The 22,278-nt window shown below is 39.6% G+C and overlaps 1 protein-coding gene across 4 annotated transcripts in view; it reads right to left on the bottom strand.

The window, feature by feature from the left end:
- The window catches only part of ATP11C (ATPase phospholipid transporting 11C (ATP11C blood group)), a 146,763-nt gene extending 126,334 nt beyond the window's left edge, over window positions 1-20,429 (bottom strand). For all 4 annotated transcript variants that reach the window (XM_089684967.1, XM_089684966.1, XM_089684965.1 and 1 more), the window contains exons 1-2: window positions 20,364-20,429; window positions 9,390-9,509 (exon numbers count right to left, since the gene is read on the bottom strand). In XM_089684967.1, the coding sequence (XP_089541093.1) occupies window positions 9,390-9,509; window positions 20,364-20,414 (171 nt within the window). In that variant the 5' untranslated portion in view covers window positions 20,415-20,429. The remainder of the gene's footprint in view (window positions 1-9,389; window positions 9,510-20,363) is intronic.
- Window positions 20,430-22,278: the final 1,849 nt, after the last annotated feature.

Below are 22,278 nucleotides of genomic sequence, written 5' to 3'. Positions count from 1 at the left end.
TTTGAAATTTTTATTTTATTTGAAGTGCATACAACTATCTTCTCACATGCAATATTCTGGGAGCGCCACTGCAAGGGTAGTTTTGCTTTTTCCCCAGACTTCAACTTTGATTCAAAGCTTGACTTTTTATATCCAGAAAGTAATAGAGGTAAAAAAGATTAAAGAAAACATCCACACTTCACCCACTTAGGGATTGGATCTCAGTAACTTCCTCTTGCCACGGTCCATACCTATGGCCCCCATTATGGAGGGATAATCTATACACATAGCCTGCTGAACCCACCTTAATAACCATTTCCTAACATTCTGTGACGTCACTATCACCACATTCTTCTTATGCAATGTTAATGATTTATAACCGAAGTTCTCTGCTAATATGTTACCAATAAAATACAATTTTTGTAAAAGAAATCAGTTAAACAAATGCAGGTTTCCCATGTGCCCAAATATGTTTGTTTTGATATACTGGATATAACTTTAAATACCCCAAATGTTTATCATTTCAGTTCCTTATATAATTCAGAAAATACACTTTCTTTAACCACTTAACCCCCCCCCCCTCCTGACCAGGCCATTTTTTGCGATATGGCACTACGTTACTTTAACTGACAATTGTGCTGTCATGCAACGCTGTACATAAATTAAATGTGTCTTTTTTTCCCACAAATATAGCTTTCTTTTGGTTGTATTTGATCACCTCTGCAGTTTTTATTTTTTGCGCTATTAAACAAAAAAAGACCAACAGTTTTGAAAAAATATATTTAACTTTTTGCTATTAAACTTGTCCAATAAAATTTAAAAAAAAAAAAAAAAAAAAAAATCAAATTTTTTCATAAATTTAAGCCAAAATGTATTCTGCTACATGTGTTTGCTAAAAAAAAACCCCAATACATGTAAATTAATTGGTTTACGTGAAAAGTTTTAGTGTCTAGAAATGGCAGTATATATACTGGGATTATATTTCTTAATACTAGTAATGGCAGCAATCAATGACTTATAGCGGGACTGCATTGGGCATTCTGACACTGACTGACTGTGGGAACAGACTAACTGCCACTGACATCCCCAATGACACTAATACAGTGATCAGTGCTGTTAAAAAGCACTGACACCGTACTAATGACACTGGACAGGGAGGGGTTAACTTTTGGGCAATCAAAAGGTTTAAATGTGTGCTGTGTGTTTTTTTACTATGTGTGCTGGGGCATGCCATTTTGTATTTCTACACACACATGCACGTATTTGATCCCCAGGCGATTTTGAATGTTTGCCCACTCACAAATGATCAATCTAAATATTGAATGGTAGGTGTATTGTAACACTGTGAGACAGAATAGGAACAAAAAATTCAAAAGGAATGCATTTCTAACAAATTATACACTGATTTGCATGTTCATGAGGGAAATAAGTATTTGATCCCCTTCACAAAACATGACTTCGTACTTGGTGGCAAATCCCTTGTTGGCAATCACAGAGGTCAGACGTTTCCTGTAGTTGGCCACCAGGTTTGCACACATCTCAGGAGGGATTTTGGCCCACTCTTCTCGGCAGATCCTCACCAAGTCATTAACGTTTGGTGGCTGATGTTTGGCAACTCGAACTTTCAGCTCCCTCCACAGATTTTCAATTGGATTAAGGTCTAGAGACTGGCTAGGCCACTCCAAGACCTTAATGTGCTTCTTCTTGAGCCACTCCTTTGTTGCCTTGGCCGTGTGTTTTGGGTCATTGTCATGCTGGAACACCCATCCACGACTCATTTTCAATGCCCTGGCTGAGGGAAGAAGGTTCTCACCCAAGATTTGACGGTACATTGCCCTGTCCATCATCCCTTTGATGCAGTGCAGTTGTCCTGTCCCCTTAGCAGAAAAACACCCCCAAAGCAGAATGTTTCCACCAACATGTTTGACAGTTGGGATGGTGTTCTTGGGGTCATAGGCGGCATTCCTCCTCCTCCAAACACAGCGCGTTGAGTTGATGCCAAAGAGCTCGATTTTGGTCTCATCTGACCACAACACTTTCAACCAGTCCTCCTCTGCATCATTCACATGTTCAGTGACAAACTTCAGACAGGCCTGGACATGTGCTTTCTTGAGCAGAGGGACCTTGTGGGCACTGCAGTATTTCAATCCTTGTCGGCGTAGTGTGTTACCAATTGTTTTCTTGGTGACTGTGGTCCCAGCTGCCTGGAGATCATTGACAAGATCCTCACGTGTAGTTCTGGGATGGTTCCTCACTGTTCTCATGATCCTTGACACTTCACGAGGTGAGATCTTGCATGGTGCACCAGACTTAGGGAGACTGACAGTTGTTTTTTGTTTCTTCCATTTGCGAATGATTGGACCAACTGTTGTCACCTTCTTACCAAGCTGCTTGGCGATAGTTTTGTAACACAGTCAAAGCCTTGCAGAGGTCTACAATCTTGTCCCTGACATCCTTGGACAGCTCTTTGGTCTTTGCCATGGTGGAGAGTTTGGAATCTGATTGCTTGATTGCTCCTGTGGACAGGTGTCTTATACAGGTAACAAAATGAAATTAGCAGCACTCCCTTTAAGAGACTGCTTTTAATCTCAGCTTGTTACCTGTATGAAATGAAAGACACCTGGTAGCCAGAAATCCTGCTGAATGATAGGGGATCAAATATGCATTTCCCTCATGAACATGCAAATCAGTGCATAATTTGTTAGACATGCATTTCTTTTGATTTTGTTGTTGCTATTCTGACGTTCAGTGCTACAATACACCTACCATTCAATTTTTAGATTTATCATTTCTTTGTGAGTGGGAAAACATTCAAAATCAGCAGGGGATCAAATGCTTATTTCCTTCACTGTATATATAATGTGATTTTGCAGGGTAGAGGGTACAGAAGAACTCCAGGATGGGAAAAAATAAAAATCACCCATTAGTACACCCCCTACACAAAACACTAAACAGTTAATACAATTTTTAAAATTCTTGCCATTAAGGATAAAAGTCAAATTGAATTTATGTGGCCTCATCTCTGTAATTCAAAAGATAACAGGAGGTGTAACAGTGGGGGTTACATCATATCCTCTCCTTTCTCTCTGTAGAGAAAGGAAACTACAATTCCCATTAAAGCAGAGTTCCACCCAAAAGGGGAAGTTCTGCTTTAAATATTGGTCCCCTGCTTCCCATTAAGGATTGGCACCTTTGGAGAGCGGGTACCCGAAATTGACAGGTACCCACTCTCACTTCCACTGCGATCGCCTAGGCGATCGGAAGCAGAAGTTGTCCTCCTGCCCTCCCTCCCCGTAGCCTTGTGGGACACGTGACAGGTCCCAGAAGACGACGGGCCAATCAGGAAGTGCAGCGCTACTCATGCATGCTGGAGTGCTCCTTTAATTGTTTGTGGCTGGAGTGCTGCTTTAATTGTTGTAATATGTAGGCCAAGCTAAACATTACAAACGTGTCAGTTTTCCTTTCATGTTCTTTTACTTGTAATTTGTTATGAGCAATACTGTGCCTGGTTGGCAATAAAAATCTGGGGGTAATCTGAGCAGGTAACATGGTATTAAGAAAAAAAAAAAGGATGCATGGGAATTTAGCTTGGAAGCAAAAAAAATTATGTACAGGGGAAATGCTGTCATTTCAGATTATGACCAGAAAAAATATTTAGCACAACTATTAAAACTTCCAAATAAAATGGAAACGGAGAAAATATTTAACCAGGTATCACATGGCCTCACAAGAAGCTCAAGCTTAAAAATAAGTCACATCTGTCTCCTGGCTTTTAAAGGTTAGTTTATATCAATGTGTATACAGATGGGAAGTTAACTTTACGGCGTCATATTTCATGGTCATCTCTTCTGGTAGATGCACAGATAAATTTAATCTATGACGACACTGCAAAACATTATTTTCCAGTGAATTGCAAGTGTCTGGAACTGACTGTAAACAACCCCAGTGATCAAACGGCTTACAGAAACTTGTGCATAGTGTGATAATCATATCTATTCCTTTTCTAAATAACAAATGACTATGCTCACCAGCAGCTGTACAACTGTTACAACTATATATCACAAAAGTTTGAAGTGGAAAATGATCAAAAGATGCATTCAATAGACATGCCAAAGACCGATAAAGAGTGAAGGAAAAAAGGAACAAAAGAGATCTGCTCCTTAGTTTTTCTGTACCGAGTGAATCAAAATTAGCAAGGAATGGGATCACATTCTCCACTTTTGTTTTTACTTCAGTAGATCAGACACTTTTCTTCAATCTATTAAATATTGGAAAGGAAGCGTTGAGGCTGACGGAGGTTTCTGTGTAAATCTCCCCCACTCTAAGGTTGATCTCCAGGGAAACTATAGCAACTGGACAGGTCTGACAACCTGTCCAATGGTTACTTCACCTGAGAACTTCTGACTTCAGGCATCTGCAAGCAACCAGACATGAGATTCCATCTCTATGACCAACAGTAAGCAAAGACTCACATTAAAAATCATGGCTCTACCCATAAAAAATATGTCATTATGAAGCAGTCCCACGGGCTTAAGATAAATCTTCCTTTTAGCTGCTATTCAGCGTACGCAAATTAAAAATTGCATGACTTCACTTGAAGCTGCACGATTTCAAAGTCGCAAACCAATACGACTTCGTGTGCGACTTGCAGACATCTATGCAAATTCATGCACAGATGCAAATGCAAGTCACACCCAAAATTAGCAAAAGTAGTGCAGGAACTACTTTTCAAGTCGAAGTCGGAGTCACACTGATTAGAACGGTTCTATTGCCGATCATTGGATGCTATTTGTCATGCAATTTGGATAGTCAAATCAGGCTTAGGGAAAACATGATTTACTTTCATTTAAGTTAAAAGGTTTATTAACAAATATTTGGCTTAATATCTATTTTTTGTTTATATTAAGTCTTTGTTTCACAAACACACTATTAATACATGGTGCATCTGCCACATAGGAATCACATAGCTTTATTGGGTTTTCTAAACTATTAAGACTGTATGCATTCAGGATCTTTCTCTCTGATTAAAATTGTATATGGAGCCATCTAAAGTGCATAGTGGGAATGTATCTCTGCTTAGAAAAACTGTGTGTGTAAATAAATATTTTACATATTATACACATACACACTGCACATTATTAGGCAAGTATTTTGGCCAAATCATCATTTTTGGGCAGCACAGTGGCTAAATGGTTAGCACTTTCGCCTGGCAGCACTAGGGTCGTTGGTTCGAATCCCAGCCACGGCACCACCTGCCTGGAGTTTGCATGTTCTCCCTGTGCCTGCGTGGGTTTCCTCCGGGTACTCCGATTTCCTTCCACACTCCAAAGACATGCTGGTAGGTTAATAGGCTCCTGTCTAAATTGGCCCTAGTATGTGTATGTATGAATGTGACTTAGGGACCTTAGATTGTACACCCCTTGAGGGTTAGGGACTGATGTGAATGTACAATATATATGTAAAGTGCTACGTATATTGATGGCGCTATATAAGTACCTGAAATAAATAAATAAATTTTTAGGCATGCTGTCCAGCTCCATGCTGTATAAACGTGTATGCTTATTGGATCTAAACATACCAGGTAATGTGTATTTGTGTAATGAGAGAGGGTGTGGCCTAAGAAGATCAACACTCTTTATCAAGGTGTACATAATTATTAGGCAGCTTCTTTTCCTCAGGCATAATAGGCCAAAATAAGAGACTTTACTGACTTTGTAAAAAAATCAGTCAGAGGGATGCATTACTCTTGAAATTGGGGCGTGATCACAGAACCATCAAACGTTCTGTTGCAAATAGTCAGCGGGGTAACAAAAAACGTGTTGAGGGAAAAAAAAACGCAAATTAACTGCCAAAGATTTGAGAAGAATCAAAACTTGAAGCTACCAGGAACCCATTATCCTCCAGCGCGGTCATATTCCAGAACTGCAACCTACCTGAAGTGTCCAGAAGTAAAAGGTGTTCAGTGCTCAGAGACATGGCCAAGGTAAGGAAAGCTGAAACCTGACCACCACTGAACAAGACACGCAAGTCGGAAACGTCAAGACTGGAACAAGAAATATCTGAAGACAAATTTTTCAAAGGTTTTATAGACTGATGAGATGAAAGCGACTCTTGACAGACCAGATGGATGGGGCCGTGGCTGGATCAGTAACGGGCTCAGAGCTCCACTCTGACTCAGACAACAGCAAGGTAACAATGTTACTGGTATAATTAAAGATGAGCTAGTTGGACCATTTTCGGGTTGAAGATGGACTCAAAATCAACTTCCAAACCTACTGCCGGATTTTTGAAGACACTTTCTTCAAGCAGTGGTACAGGAAAGTCTGCATTGTTCAAGAAGACCATGATATTTATGCAGGACAATGCTCCATCGCATGCATCAAAGTACTCTACTACATGAGCTAGCCAGTAAAGGTTTTAAAGATGAAAGAATAATGACATGGCCCCCTTCCTCACCTGATCTAAACCCTATTGAGAACTTGTGGGCCCTTCTTAAATGGGAGATTTACGGTGAAGGAAAACCGTACACCTCTCTGAACAGTGTATGGGAGGCTGTTGTTGCAGCTGCACAAAAAAGCTGATCATCACAGATCAAGAAACTGAAGGACTCTAGGAATGGAAGGCTTATGACTCTTAGTGAAATAAAAGGTGGCGATTTCAGTCACTGATTTTTTTTTTTTTTTTTAAATGTCAGAAATATTTATTTGTAAATTTTGGTCTGTTTATTATTCTCACTTTAACAGATGAAAACAAGAGAGATGGGAACTTTTTGTTATTCATTTAGTTGCATATTAATTCCGCACACAAATAGGTGCCCAATAATTGTGCATATAGATATTCTCCTAAGAAAGCCAAAACCTCACTTTTACTTCTTGTATATTCAGGTTTGAGGTTTATTAACATTTTGGATTGACCAAGAGCACTGTACTTGTTCAATAACAAAATTAATCCTCAAAAATTTTTATCTTTAAATCTTCATCCAGATAATAAAAATCTTCAGAAGCTCTATATTTAGTTAACAAGTAGAAAGCCCAATTATACTTCCTCTGGAATGTTTTAATTCATCTTTATGCAAATGTAAGACAGATCCCCAATATCAGATACTGGTCAAACAATCTCAGCAAAAGGTACTTTTGAGGGAGTGACACTTAGGAAGAAATTTTGCCTGCAACCTGATTCTCACCCTCACCACAGACCACAATAAGTGATGTAAATCCTGAAAAACATAAAATAGTCTGTGGTGTAAATGTTTAAAATACAGTATGTCTTGGGAGGCTTCTTCATCAAGGTGTTCAAGTGAAGAAAGACTTTAACAAACAAACATTAACTTCAAAACTGTGGAATTGAGGACAATGCTTCTGGAGCATGCAATGCAGCAGAGAAAGCTCCAATCCAAACCAGTATTATTCAGTTCTGCTGCAGAAGCAATAGAAGCCATATATGACAGATCACAAGTATCTTTGGAAGTGCGTCCTTGTACATTTCTTCATGTAAACTAGGGGGTGAAGGCCTTGTTGGCTTGCTCATGAGCATAAGCTAAGGTACAGGAAGATCAGGTACCAAGCGGTCTTGGCGACAGGCAAAAATTTAGATCCAAATAAAGCCCACTGCAGGTATGAGACAGATCGAGATAGGAACTGGATTGGTCAGGAGAGGTATGAATAACAGGAATATGTGCAGGGGGTCAGACCACTAAATAGGTGGGTGGGGATTTTACAGCTTACAGATGCAAAGTGAACGCTCACTGAAATGGAAGCAAAAAGGAGAGAAAGAAGTTGGGTTTGTAAAACTGAAGAGGACCCTGACTCACCCAAGGGTGAAAACATAGCAACTTGTCCAGAAATTTAATATACTATGTTGGGACAGAGTGCTGCCTGATCAAGAAGTACCTCCACTGACATGTTTCAGGGACCTACCCTTTATCAGAGTGGTGACTCTCTGACGTTAGTGTAGGTACTTCTTTGTCAGGCTGCACTCTTGGTCCGATGAGAAGAAAAAAAAGCAACCGAATGCCTGAACGCCTGTGCTGGACAGTGGACTCCACAACGTCTGTATCCCCACATGGAGTATAGAAGGATTGCAAGCTGTGCTGCCCTCAACGGACCAGGGAAATCCAAACAATTGTATATGAAGAAACAAATTACCTTTAAAAACGAGATTTATTGATAAAAAGTAAAGTACTCACATAGGAAAAAAATAAAATGAAGTCACAAGAAATGCAGCGTGGTCCAATCACCCTGAAAGATGTCTGGTGGGGGACTGTAGACCTCTAGGTGGCTGTTGGCTGACGCGTTTCAAGGCTGTGCCTCTTCCTCAGAGCCAATGACTGAGTATTTTACGTTTTATCAATAAATCTCGTTTTTAAAAGGTAATGCACTAGGCCCATGCACCCTCTTTTTGTTTGTTCATATGCACTCTTGGTCCCCACATACTGTTACATTTTTGGACAAACTGCAATTAATTCACCTTTGGTTGATTCAGGGTCTGCTTCAGTTTTACATATGGCTTTGATCTATTCTTTTGCCAGGAATGAAGTGAGTGTTAGCTGTGCTCTTGCAAGACGTGACCTGACCCTTAACAGGATTTGCTTGTACCTGTGATATGTTCTGACAAAGTCACCACTTTGCAAGTACAATTTTATTAATTTGTTCATTATAATGTTAATTATCTGCGCAATCCAGTGTACTCTAATTTCTTCTAATGGCCTTCCTGTCCTAAAGTGACAACGCTTCTCCAGAAATACAAAAAGAATGTTAGTGGAAGGATCATCAGGTAAAAATAAAGGGGGAAAAAAGGACAAATAAGCTGCAATATATTATATTTTTTGTTCTCATGTACACACATACTTGCAATAGAGTAATTATGACTTAGTGCCCCTCTTACAAGCCTGCAAAGAATCCATATGCAAAGAATGACTAACAAGAATACAGTATATAAAAGGACTCCTATTATGCCACTGCTGAACACAAATGCTAGTTCCTTGGCTGTTATACCGATGTTGCCTGATCTATTGGCCCGAAACAGATATAGCGATAAGGAATTCAAAACACTTGTCTGACACATTTACAGCACATGCTTGTTCCAGATCTGTGACTCAAAAGTACTTATGTAAGACACTGTCAGAAATCTAGTTTTTCCAAAAGACCACTAATAGCACCCCCAAACAATTATCTAATGAAGGAATAACTTTAAGGGGCTTATCTGGAATAATTTAAAACCTCTATAGTTGGTTAACAAAGGTACAAATGTCTGACACACAGAACGCTGCTAGAGAGAGAATTACCATCTATCTTGAGCAGCCAGGCACAAAATGTTAAATTTAAAAAAATTTGACTTGCTTTACAGCAGCGACAGAACGTGTTCAGAAATTACAGCATCAGTTCCCTTTAATGTGAATAGAATGAACCAACCTTAGATGAGACAATCCTGTTATCGCAGAATTTTGACGCAATGTAAGAATCGGTTTCTGAAGCTGGCCTTTGTCCCACATACACTGTGCGCGTTCCAACACGGTTCTCTTCTCCAGGGCACTGCCAAGACACAAGAGAAATCATAACTGAAGTTAATGGTTCATTTCCCAAAGTTAAATTAAACAACACTTCAATGATATTACATTCATCGCCAGAAGATCAATCTGCAGTTTCCCCTTCTGCTCAAGACTGCATTCTTGATTTCACTGGATGCAGGGACTCTGGTGCTTTTCTACAGAGACATAGTTCACAATGTCGTTTTAATGTGACACAATTATAGACAAACTGTCTTGTGGAATTACTGGACACAATCCATTTAGGAAATGACAGTTTTTACATGTTTATCTCATCCTCTTATTTTAGCAAGGGCAGTTTTAATCGGAAAAAAACACTTTTTTGGATGATATGAAAGATCTACAGGAAATTGCAAAAACAAACACACTTAACTTAGCTGTGTTTAGCACCTGTGACAGAATACAAACAACCTATCCTCACATTTTCTTGTTCCATAAAAGTTGTTGAAGATTTATCATAGAAATAGGCAATGAAAGGGGTTACAGATTGGTCGACTAACCAGGTAGAATATTTTACATGCTAGTCTCATATTGAAAATTAAGAGGTTACTAAAGTTACGTAAATTCTTGTAAAACAGAATACAACTTCGGAAGTGATGTAATGCATTGTACTATAATGTATTCTTTCATTTCTGAACATGGGTGCTCATGGTCACTCAACTTTTTAAAGAGAAATAGTGTACTGATTAAATGAAAATCATTCAGTTATTGTAAATTATTTTGTGCACACTAAAGTCAAGTCTCCTGATTTGCATGCTGCTTTAAGTCAGTGACCCCAAAAAGTACTGAAACAGCATCACAGCCAAGGAACAAGTAATTTGAAAAAAGTGTTCTCAATGGAAGCCCCCATTTTTTTTTAACCAGTACAGGTGTCCCTTAAGTTTAAGGATCTGGGTTAAGGTTTATGGGGTCTTCTCAAATGATGGGTTAAAACTGAACTTCAGGAAAGCAACTGAACACACAGTTTATAAGCAAAGTTAAACTGTATCTGAGAACCACAAGTGAAAACTATGTAACAAATTTTTATTATTCAAAGCAAACATGTCTCTATGCTTTATTTTGTTGAGAAATCACTTTCAAAAATACCCCCTAGCATTTCTAGAGCTGGTCATCTTAAGTAAGGGCAGATAATTCATGTAGCATTTACTTCCTGGAATCCATCCTTCCTTATTTCAGGCAATTAGGAAGGAGAGAGTGCTTAGTCAAGAAAGTCCCTGCTCCAGATTGAAGAAAAAAAGCCAATGAAGACTAATGGGATTTACTACATCATTTTGGCCTAGGCCAGAAACCAGCAAGCAGCTGAAGAAATGTTTTAAAAAAGATAGCACAGAAAAAAGTAATATTCCATATATATTCATATAGAATTACTAATGCCTTACCATGTGCTAATGCATAATAATTAAAAATTGTTAAAGTGGTTGTAAACCATCACATACTGTATACCCAGCAAAGTGACTGGCCGCAGGTGATATCCAGAGATGAAACAAATCCTCCTACATACATTGTACCTGTTTATCTGCAGCCTTCTCTACATCAATTCAAAGTGCAGAATTAATAAAGATTATCTGAGAGTTCAGAAAAATGGGGGCGGAGAGCTGAATGAAGGGAAGAGAGACACCCCTCCACACAGCCCACAGAAACGGAGCTGAGGCTGTCAATCTGCTGGAGCTCCCACCCCTGTCACCATTTTTCTTTTGGTGTCAGGAAAACATGTTAGAAGGGACTCATGCTGATAGCAAAGTAGCAAAGCAGCAGACAGAAATGACACTTCATGCTCTTAAAGTGCTTCTAAAGGCTCAAGGTTTTTTACCGTCATATGTTCTATGCATGAAGGTAAAAAATGAAACTAACTGATTCTGTGCTATTCAAGAAATGCAAAGTAAACCAACCTGCACAGTGTATATAATAAGGCAAAACAGTAATATACGTGGCCAAATATGGCAAAAAAAAAAAAATAAGAAGTGAGCAAAAATAATTGTAAATAGATAACATGGATCACTCAATGAATACAAAGAAAAAACAAACCCCCATAGTGTAAATAAAAGTGACAGTATAAAAGCAAATCACAGAGAAAATCAATAAACACATTCGTGACCAAAAACGGTGATCAATAATAAGTGAGCAAATAAGTAACATGAATTATATAAATATATAGTGAACAAATAAATGTGAAAATGCAATAATAAAGTGCACAGTCCCAATGAATCTGTGTATCTTCAGCAAAAAACCGTGAAACATCCACAATGACCACTGCAAAAAAACAATCTTCCACCAGCTAGCATGCGTGCTCACCTCCAGGCTGCGACCCACAAGGGGTCATGAAACTTTAAATGCACTCAACCGATGATATCCCTGTATATCCCCTCGATACTTGTCAGGGCAATCCTCTATGGTGGAGATGTTGAGCACTCATAAGTGTGCCAGCAGTAGTGGCTCAGATGTCCCCTCACGGATATAGCCAAACACTCTCCTCTCTCAATGACCCACACATGGATAATTAAATCACAAACTTCCCATAGTGTAGTAGGCAAAAACATTTATTGAATAAAAGAAGCAGAGTGACTACTCACATTAAAAAACAGGATCCACAGACCCATACAGGCATGTAAAACTGGAATAGCAGAGAGGTGTATAATACTGAGGCATGCCATGATGGTGGCTGCCGTCCGTACCAGAAATGACGTCACCACGCTTCTGTCCTACGTGTTGCCGTCCCGAATCACTTCTTTAGAGCTCATTTTATACACTATTGGGATTATAGGTAGGTGTTTGCGGCCACTGAGTTTTTTAGGGCTTTTGGCAGTGCAGGAGGATCTCTTTATTGATGAAGGTAAAAAAAAACCTGTGTGCAAAATCAAAGTCACACCCCACAAATTTATTGTAGGTCAGTGGGAGATCACAATTAAAAGAGCTACCGTTCCTTATACTAAGGTCATGCTGTCTGCCCAAGATTATGCTGCAAAATGTTAATTTAAAAGAAGTACAAGAATGTTTTTTTATTTAAAAATCCTAGGTGGATGCAGCAATCAGTCTGATGCTGTATCTGTCCCCCGCCGAGGGGGAGGGATCAGCTGGCTCAGGTTCTCAGCAGAGAGACCGAGCCAGGTGCCACTCCAGATTCGGGGGTGGATCCCGACTTTAGAATTAAGATCTTTCCCCAGCCTGGACTCGTTGAATGTCATCAGCTAAAACCGAGTCACAGGAGAGCAGAATGAACTGCACTCCTGTGATCCACAGAAGTACAGTCAAAAGAGCTTTGGCTGTACTCTTCCTTTAAAGTGAAATTCCTGCTTAACCCAAACTATTCTTAAAGAATATGTTAGCCTAACATATTATATTCCTGTAATGTGCCTGTTGTACCATCAGGGCCATATCTAGCCTGTCTGAGCTGGGGATGCAGTAAAAAATGTCAGGGGGCAGAGGATAGGTCAGCAAAGCAGTGTACAGGCGGAAAGCAGGACAAATGATCATAGGTTCGCAGGGGAGTGTACAGGAATCAGTAAGACACTGTACTGGGGGGCAGAAGGGCAGTGACCAGGAGTCAGCATGGCGGAGGGACAGAGGTCATCAGGACAGTGGACAGAGGTCAGCAGGTTGGTATACAGGGATCAGCAGAAAGGGGGACAGGGGTCACACTTGCAGGACAGAGGACAAGGGTCACCACTGGCATGGCATTCAAAAGGGCTCTCTTTCTCCCATACCTGCACTGTACACAGACTGAGTGAGCACAGGCAGCAAGAGCTCCTCCTCCCCACCCACCACGTAGCTGAAATGTAATTTTCTTACACATGGCTATAATCTGCTCAGTGTGTAGCTGGCTACTGTGTTACAGTTCTGTGAAATATCCTGATCTGAATGGCAGCACAGCTGCAGTAGCCAGCTACACACCAAGCAGATTGTAGGGGTGTGTAAGGGAATTTGATTTCAGCTACCTGATGTGTAGGGAGGAGGAGCTTTTGCTGTCTGTGCTCAGGCAGTGTACAGTGCAGGGATGGGAGACTGCCTGGCACAGCTGAAAATTCAAAGGGCTCAGGCCAGCAACCACCCAGATCCAACCATGTGCATCATGTACTTGTGTTCAAATGTATCCTGATTTCTTTGTACTGCTTCCTTTGTAGAAATTACCTGGTGATCCTGCCAGTCCTTTTACTTTTGTATTTCAATATGACCATGCTAGGCATGAGAGCACATCCATCATTGTGAGATCAGTTTTCTGTCTGGAATTCCACTTTAACTTTTAGCAAAAATGTTGCTATCCATCAGAAGTCTACACTGCCCAGTTTGCCTGGGACCAGTGCAGTGTTTCTTTTCCCTGGTGCCACCAGAGGTTCTTTTTAAATCCTACACTATGCCAGGCCATATCAAATAATTGTGTACCCTAGTGGTATTAACCTCAAAACCCAAAATGTAACACATTGCAGCTTACCAGTCTTTAGATGTTGTGGCTGAAAGTTTTCTATTTTTAGGTTTTTCTCCCTCTGTTTTCACCTGTGATATCGGTTTCCATTTCCATGCTCAATAGCTTGTCCCAGGTAAGTACTCAAACTACTGAAGCCATATTTTAATAAGAGGTAAGCAAAGACTAAAGACCTAGAGATTTATCTCAACAAAAGTTTTCTTAAATGGCTACAGCAAGAGTGTGGCCTTAGAAACTCTGGAGGATGGTGGGTGATTTAACCTGTCAGTATCCATCTAAAACAAAAACAACAGTTTAGGGTAGCCTAACACTAACAGATAATGAAAATACTGAGCATAGATGCAACAACATCTAGCTCCACTGGGAATAGTGGTAGTTTAACTGACAGGGATGTCACCAATGTGTGTGTTAGACTCATGCAAAATAAATGAGAAAATACTTAAAGGTATTAGCTCTGTTCAGTGAGCACATCACCGGTGTATGATATGGTGACTGTGACAGTAGGTTTTTGTTGATGGCTTGAAAGATTCTCTCCGTGGCTCCTTTGGCTTAAGTACATGATGGAAAGCCAAATATTACAACAAAATAAAGACTCCCCTATAATCCTTCTTTTACAAAGGGTGTATTTGTCATATGGTGAAAATTAATGTTTCAAAAGAGTTTTCTGCCAGAAAAGTGGAAAAACACACAAGCAGAAGGAAGGGGGACAGTTCTACAGCCTTGACCATGAGTTATTTGCCACACCGGTGCTCTATTCTGGGCATCAGTAAGTACAAGTCTCTGGCAATGGATAAGAAGGCTTCTGTGTAAACACACAATGGCTAAAGCTGTTAATAAACATGATATTAAAAAAAGTGTAATTGAAGGACAGGAGCTGTTCCAGTGAAACAAGAAGCTGTGGGAAACACTGTTGCCAAACAATGCTTTTTCATCATTAACCATGTTTTATAACATAAAAACACATGTTTTTTTCATACAAGTAAGTGGAATAGGGTTTTCAAATAAAACAAAAGACCCAAAAAATACAGTGAAAAAAAAAACAAAAAAAAAAAAAACAGAATATGTATCCAATCTTGTAATGAATATACATTGTATTCTCCATCTGTTGTACACATGATGGACATGCTCAGTGATTAAAACCCAGTTACAGCCAACAATTTTGTTTTAATTTTTTATTTTTTTTTTTGCTTTAATCAGTTGGATAGAGTAGGGAAAGTTTACAAACGCCAGTTAAAGTGGTTGTAAACCCTTACATATATCCAGTGAGGTGACTGGCCTCAGGCAATACACAAGGATTAAACAAATACTCCTATGTAGGTTGTATCTGTTTATCTGCAGGATTTTCTCCTCTGTTCAACGTTCAGAATTTAAAAAGTTTGTATGAGCTGTCAGAAAAAAGGTTGCGGAGAGCTGAAATTGCACACTACAGAGCTCAGTGAGGAGAGCTCCAAGAGCTGACTGGAGGGAAGGGACCCCCCGTCACACAGCTCATAGGAACAGAGCTGAGGCTGTCAATCGCAGGGTTTGAGCTGGAAGTCCCTCCTGTCACCTTTTTTCTTTTGGTGTCAGGAAAACTTCTCAGAAGCGACTCATGCAGATACCAGAGGAACGAGGCAGCAGGCAGAAATAGCACTCGGTGCTACGGATAGAGACAAGTACACGCTATAAAAGGGATATGCTTTGTTCATATTTCATGTCTTAGGTTTACAACTACTTTAACTTATTTCTGTTTCTTTGCCCCATTTCATGGGTGTCTGAAAGAACACCCCACCTTATTCTCAAATCTTGTGTTAATCAGCCATGGTCTATTAGCAAAATAAATATCTAAGTTAAAATAATTCTAGATCTCGGTTTTAAAATCACAGTGCTATGGTTGGACACACTCTGTGCCTCTTGTATCCATTTAGGTTTTGGTCAAATAAATCTTCTGAAAAGAATGACCATTTTTATACACCCCCCCCCCCTTTACCTGTAACTGCTCCCTATTTGTTCCTCCTGTCCATACTCTTTGCTTGGTGTCTCCCATGTAATGGTCTCTGTTCTTTAAGAGGTGGAAGCAAAAAAATCTCCTTAGTGCAGGACTGACTGAATTAACACAGGATGTCCATTAAACATTGTACTCCAGTAAATGTATCTACCCTGCCAAAGGGAACTGATACAGCACACTTCCTATTATCCCTTGATTCAAACAGCAGCTAAGCAAAGAAATGATATATATCACCACAAAACGAGTCCTGTAATTCACTTTGCACTGCAGCTGAATCCGTTCTGATGATACACATCAAGTAAGAGTGAAGGGTGTTGCCTTTGGACTTCAAGTCAAATACTTGCAGTGGTTAGCTGCCTTTGTTCCAAACAGTCAAAATGCTGCACCCTTCCAAAGCTTGCAAGAGTCAGAGCTAAAAAGAAGCAAGAATATACCACAGACATTATCAGTAAACTGAGATTTTATAAACTGCAGAAGCCAAACCAAACCATTTAATTGTACATATAAGACCCTAACTGTGGTTTAATTTTCAATATTGTCACATCCATAAATCTGTGAAAGCTTTACAGTAATAAAAGTTTCACTTTGGGAATGAAGAAAACCGTTTTTCTACATTCGTTTACATTCCATTAAGACACTGTATTAGAAATACTGCTGACAATCTGAAGAAACCAACCGTGGCTGGACCATGTGGCATCTCATAATAACAGAGATGAATACAACATGATCCCGTTTACTTGCCCTCTGGAAGATTAACCCCCCTTCCTGATCAGGCCATTTTTTGCGATACAGTGTTGCATTACTTTAACTGAAAATTGTGCGGTCATGCAAAATGCTGCACCCAAATTCAATTTATGTCCTCTTTACCCCACTAATAGAGCTTTCTTTTGGTGGTATTTGATCAACTCTGCGGTTTTTACTTTTTGCATTATATAAAAAGACTGACAATTTTGAAAAAAATAAAAAAAAATAAAAAAATAAAAAACCACAGTATTTTATTTTCTACTATAAAACATATCCAATAAAAAAAAATCAAAATGTCTTCATAAATTTAGGCCAAAATGTATTCTGCTACATATTTTTGGTAAAACAAATCCCAATAAGCGTACGTTAACCAATTGCCTACTCGGCACTTATACCCCCTTCCTGCACAGGCCAATTTTAGCTTTAAGCACTGTTGCACTTTGAATGACAACTGCGCGGTCATGCAACACTGTACCCATATGAAATGTTTTTTCACACAAATGAGATTTCTTTTGGTGGTATTTAATCGCTGCTGGGTGTGTTATTTTTTGTGCTATAAACATAATAAATAAAACATCAAAAAATTTGAAAAAAAAATAAGTTTCTATTATAACATTTTGCAAACAGGTAATTTTTCTCCTTCACTGATGTGCATTGATGAGGCTGCACTGATGAGGTGGCACGGATAGGCAGCACTGATGGGCACAGATAGGCAGCATTGAATAGTTGGCACTGATAGACGGCACTGCTGGGAAGCACTGATGGGTGGCACTGCAGGGCACAGGTGGACAGCACTGCTGGGCACTGATCATCAGTGCCCTGATGATCAGTGCTGATCACTTCTATGACAATTACCGGTTATCTGCAGTACTGAAAATGCAGCCGATATCCGGCAACACTTTCCTCATGCTGTGACAGCATGAGGAAAGTGCAGCTGATAACTGGCAACTGTATTTACCCGGTGATCTGCTTTGTCATTGGACAAAGCTGATCACGTGGTAAAAGGCCACCGTGATTGGCCATTTACCGTATCACATGATCAGCTGTGTCTGCGCTGGGGGGCGCACAGAGGGTGTGTTCTGGAATGATGTCCATGGACGTTGTCCCAGAACCAGACAACCGCACTGTAGCCATCCTTCGGCTATAGCACGGTAGGGAACTGGTTAATTAGTTTGTGCAAAAGTTGTAGCGTCTACAAACTATGGGACATATACATGAATTTTTCTTTTTTTATTTTATACTAGTAATGGTGGCGATCGACTTAGTGTAAAAATGTTCGCTGCAATATTACAGTCCCACTCTGACACTTTGTGGGAACCAGTGACACTAGTACAGTGATCAGTGCTAAAAATATACACTGATTACTTTACTAATGACACTGGTTTGGAAGGGGTTAACTTCTAGGGTGATCAAAGGGTTAAACGTGTGCCTAGCTATGTGCTTGGTGTACACTAGGTGGTGCTGGAGCAAGAGGAAGTGATGGATTGTCTTCCCAGCTCTACAGGGACAGGAGATCGACCACTCCCTCCTGACACAACAGAGCTATGCCTGTATGTAAACATAGGTAGAGCTCTGTTCTTCCTCCCTGCCCGACGATCTGCTGCTGCCAGGGAACACTCATTTCCCAGGACTCGCAGATTGGCTTCTGCTGTGACAGTTCACAGCAGAAACGATCTACCGCTGAAGATTGCGCACCCCCATCAGGTGGAAGTGCATGATTTTGCACAGGAGAGCCACCCTGTAGCAGTAGAACTGCTATAGGGTGGGGTAAAGCGGTTAAAGTGGAACTGCACTGCATATGAGTACCACAAACCAAAAATGCTATATAATTCATTTTTAATATCATTCATCGATCCATGTCCCCATGCTTTATTTTGTTGAGAAATCATGTTAAAAAACACCTCCTGGCATTTCTGGAAGTGGCCATCTCGTGACAGGGCAGATGATTCGTGTAGCAGTTGCTTCCTGGAATCTATCTGTCCTTAGCTCCAGGCATTGGCTGAGAACCCTCCCTCCCCTCCTGAAGACTCCTGGGATGTATAACATCATTTGCCTAGGCATGGAGACCAGGAAGTAAATGAAGGAATGCAAAAAAAAAAAAAAAAGACGAAAAACAAAAAAAAACACACAGCTTAACACAAATAAATATGATATACTTTCCTATCTATTTACTAATGCTAGCAGCATAAGGATTAGAAATAGTCCATGTTAATTGACAGAGTGAAGTTCCGTTTTAAATTAAAAAGGACATATAAATTATTTACGGATCACACCATAACATTAGGAAATCTTCAGAATAAATTTCAGAGTTTTAGCGTTTGATCTAAAAGACCACCCAACAAAAAGGCAAGGGGAATACAGTGCAGTTACAATACAACTCCATGCAGGAGGAAGCAGAGAGCCATGCTCATTAGCACTTACAATCTAAGAGGGAGAGTCAAGAGATACAGAAGGTAGTAACTGTGGGGGATGAGCTAATGGAGAAAAGAAAAAATGTACAGTTGTTAGGTGGAGGTGGGATAAGCTTTTCTGAAGAGAATGGTTTTAAGGAATCGTCTAAAAGTGGATAGAGTAGGACATAGTCTGACAGATTGTGGTAAGAATTTCCAAAGGATGGGAGAGACTCAGGAGAAGTCCAGGAGGCGATTATGGGAGGAGGAGACAAGATTTCTAGAGAGCAGAAGGTCTTGGGAGGGATGAAGAAAACAATTTTTTTGGCATTTTGAGACTACGTTGATGTAGCTCCAGGCCAAGTTGTGGATAGCTTTGTAAGAAGTTGTTAGTATTTTGAATGTAATCTGTTGGGTGAGTGGAAGCCAGTGGAGAGATCGAGACAGAGGGGAAGCAGGCACTTAAAGGTTGGTAAGGTGGATGAGTCTATCAGCAGCATTCCTGATGGACCGAAGAGGGGATAGCCTATGTAAAGGTAATCCAATGAGGGAGTTGCAGTAGTTGAAGCGTGAGATGACCAGGGAGTGAATTAGAAGCTTTGTGGTGTCATTGGTTAGAAAGGGGCATATTTTGGAGATGTTGTGTAGGTTGAGGCTGCAAGCTTTGAACGGTGACTGGATTTGGACCAGAAAGAAAGAACAGTTCGGAGTTCAAGATTACACCTAGTACCTAGGGATGGGTTGACAGTTGTGCCATTGATCTGGACAGAGAAGTCAGGGGAAGGGGTACGGGGGCAGGAAAGATTCATGGCTCCAGTCTTTTTCTCACACACACACACACACACACACACATTTTAGACTGTAAACTCCTTGAGGACAAAGGCTGTTGTGAATGTACAATGCTGCGTAATTTCTTGGCACTACATAAACTGTTAATAGTAAGGCAGATAAATACTAGCATGATACTCAGAGCCATTAGGCAAGTTGTGTCCCACTCAATCTACATGTAAAACATTTATGAGTGACTGGGGGTATGTCCTGAGAATACTTTATCTGAACATCTCCCAGATAGGGTATCAGTCAGTATGGAACTTTAACTTTATAGCTACACATTACAACCAAAAATGTATATTGTATATTTTATATATTTATATCTATCTATCCACACACATATATATACACACATGCACACACACGTTATTTTATACAGAATTGGTTGAGAAGTATTCCTAGCACAGATTCCACTGGCTTAATAATATACTATGGAAAAGTGCCTTGCCCAAGTAAGAAAACCAGTCTTACCCACAATGCCCAAAGAGTAAATATGGATTCATCGCTACGATATGGCTCCATTTCACTCAGATATGATCAAATCATGAGCTCTTCAGGCACACTGTAACATTGCTCAGAGAGGCTAGCTTTCAAAAATACAGAGTGGACAAAGGTCGCCTAAAGAATTTGTACAGAGTTAACCTTAAAACAATGCCCTCCAAAAGCAGAACAAGCACCAGAAATCAGAAGTCATTACAGAATAACAGTTTGCAACAGATCACTCAAAACAGCTTACCAGTTTCCTTTATATCCTCTCCACATTTGCCCTAAATGCAAAACGTTTTTAAATTTCTGATGGGTTTTCTAATCCCTCTTCACTCTATCAATTTTAATTGCGGTCTGTGCCCCCATTAGGGAGATTCAAGATTTCAATCAATATCCTGCTTGACATTATCATCAAAAGTGAAAGTAACAGAAAATACCAAATTTTGGGTTCACATCTGAACAGTAAAAGCGGAAATTTTCTAATAAGGACACTAGTTCTGGTGACCCTAGTGACACTCTGGGATTCACTCATTTTGGATAGATTCTCTCACTTTTTGTTTGGCTATGGGACAGGAAGTGAAGGGAAATATTCACAGTAGGACACAGGTGGCAAAAAACCTGACAGGGATTAGAACTCTCCCTTATGCCATACAAAAAAAAAAAAAAATTGCCTTTAGTTTTCTTCTCCTGTGTACGTTCTCAGCAATAAATACATTACATAATTTTTCCTGTAAAATACAGTATATTCAGTTCCAGTAGGGATTCTGCTCTCAGGACATATCTTGTAGGCATAAAGGTGCCTCCAGACCTTTGAGAACTTTCCACTGGTCTGACAGGCTATGGCTAATCAGACAACAACTCTATGTAGAGACGTTGCAAAATAAAAAAAGAATTGGGCAATCTTGAAAAATGATCCAGTCTTGGGTGATAGCTTGCCGGAACATCCAGAAATCACCTTCCAAAAAGCTCCTTCTCCCAGACAGACGCTAGCACCTAATGTGGTGGACACGCCTAAAAATATATTTTTCTCCTTTGGGTTAAAAGGTTTTTTTTTCCCCTGCAATAGATGTATGGCCTGTCAGTATAATGGCACCCACAAAAGAATGATTAAGGACTTTAAATTGAATGTATCAGGAAAGCTTTATAACATTGAATCTCTAATCACATGCAACAGTACACATGTGGTTTGCTTACTGGAATGCCCATGTAAAAAACAGTATATGGGCAGAACCACCAGGAGAGTAAGGGATAGGCTCAGGGAGCACATCTATAATATTAGGAGAGGCTTCAAGGATCATTCCCTCTCCAAGCATTTTACAGATCACCATTTTAGAGACCCTACTCAACTAAAGTTTACTGGTAATGACCTCATTAAACCTCACTGGAGAGGTGGCCACAAACGTAGGGCAGTCTCTAAATTAGAGACCAAGTGGATCATTGAAATACGATCCCTATTTCCAAACTGCTTAAATATTGATTTTGATATAAATTGCTTCATTGACAATAGTTGAGTACATTTTGGATTGAACAAAATTTTTTAAAATATTTTACTTTTTAAAGTGTTTATATCTGTGCTTTTATTACTTTTTACATTTTAATTGTATGTTACTAAGAACTTTTATTCTTATATTGCTTGATATATTTATTTATTTTTTGACGCATTGAATTAGGATGCGTTTATATTTTATTTATTCAGGTCATTCATATTTATTGCCCTACACATGTCCATTTTAATTACAGTATCCTCTTCCTCGTATTAATATTTCTGTATGGTTATATTATACCTGTTTAAAAAAATATAAATATTGCCTTTGTTACATAAGTACACATTTATTATGGATATTGGTCCTCCTGTTTTCTGTTCATTTTTAGGCTTTTTAGGCCTTTTAGGCCCAATTTA

This window comes from Staurois parvus, unplaced genomic scaffold (assembly GCF_062004578.1).
Source record: "Staurois parvus isolate SC_StPar_1 unplaced genomic scaffold, SC_StPar_1.0 ptg000361l, whole genome shotgun sequence".
Lineage (NCBI taxonomy): Eukaryota > Metazoa > Chordata > Amphibia > Anura > Ranidae > Staurois > Staurois parvus.
Note: the sequence above shows the minus strand (reverse complement) of the source record. Positions and strands in the feature narration are given on the sequence as shown.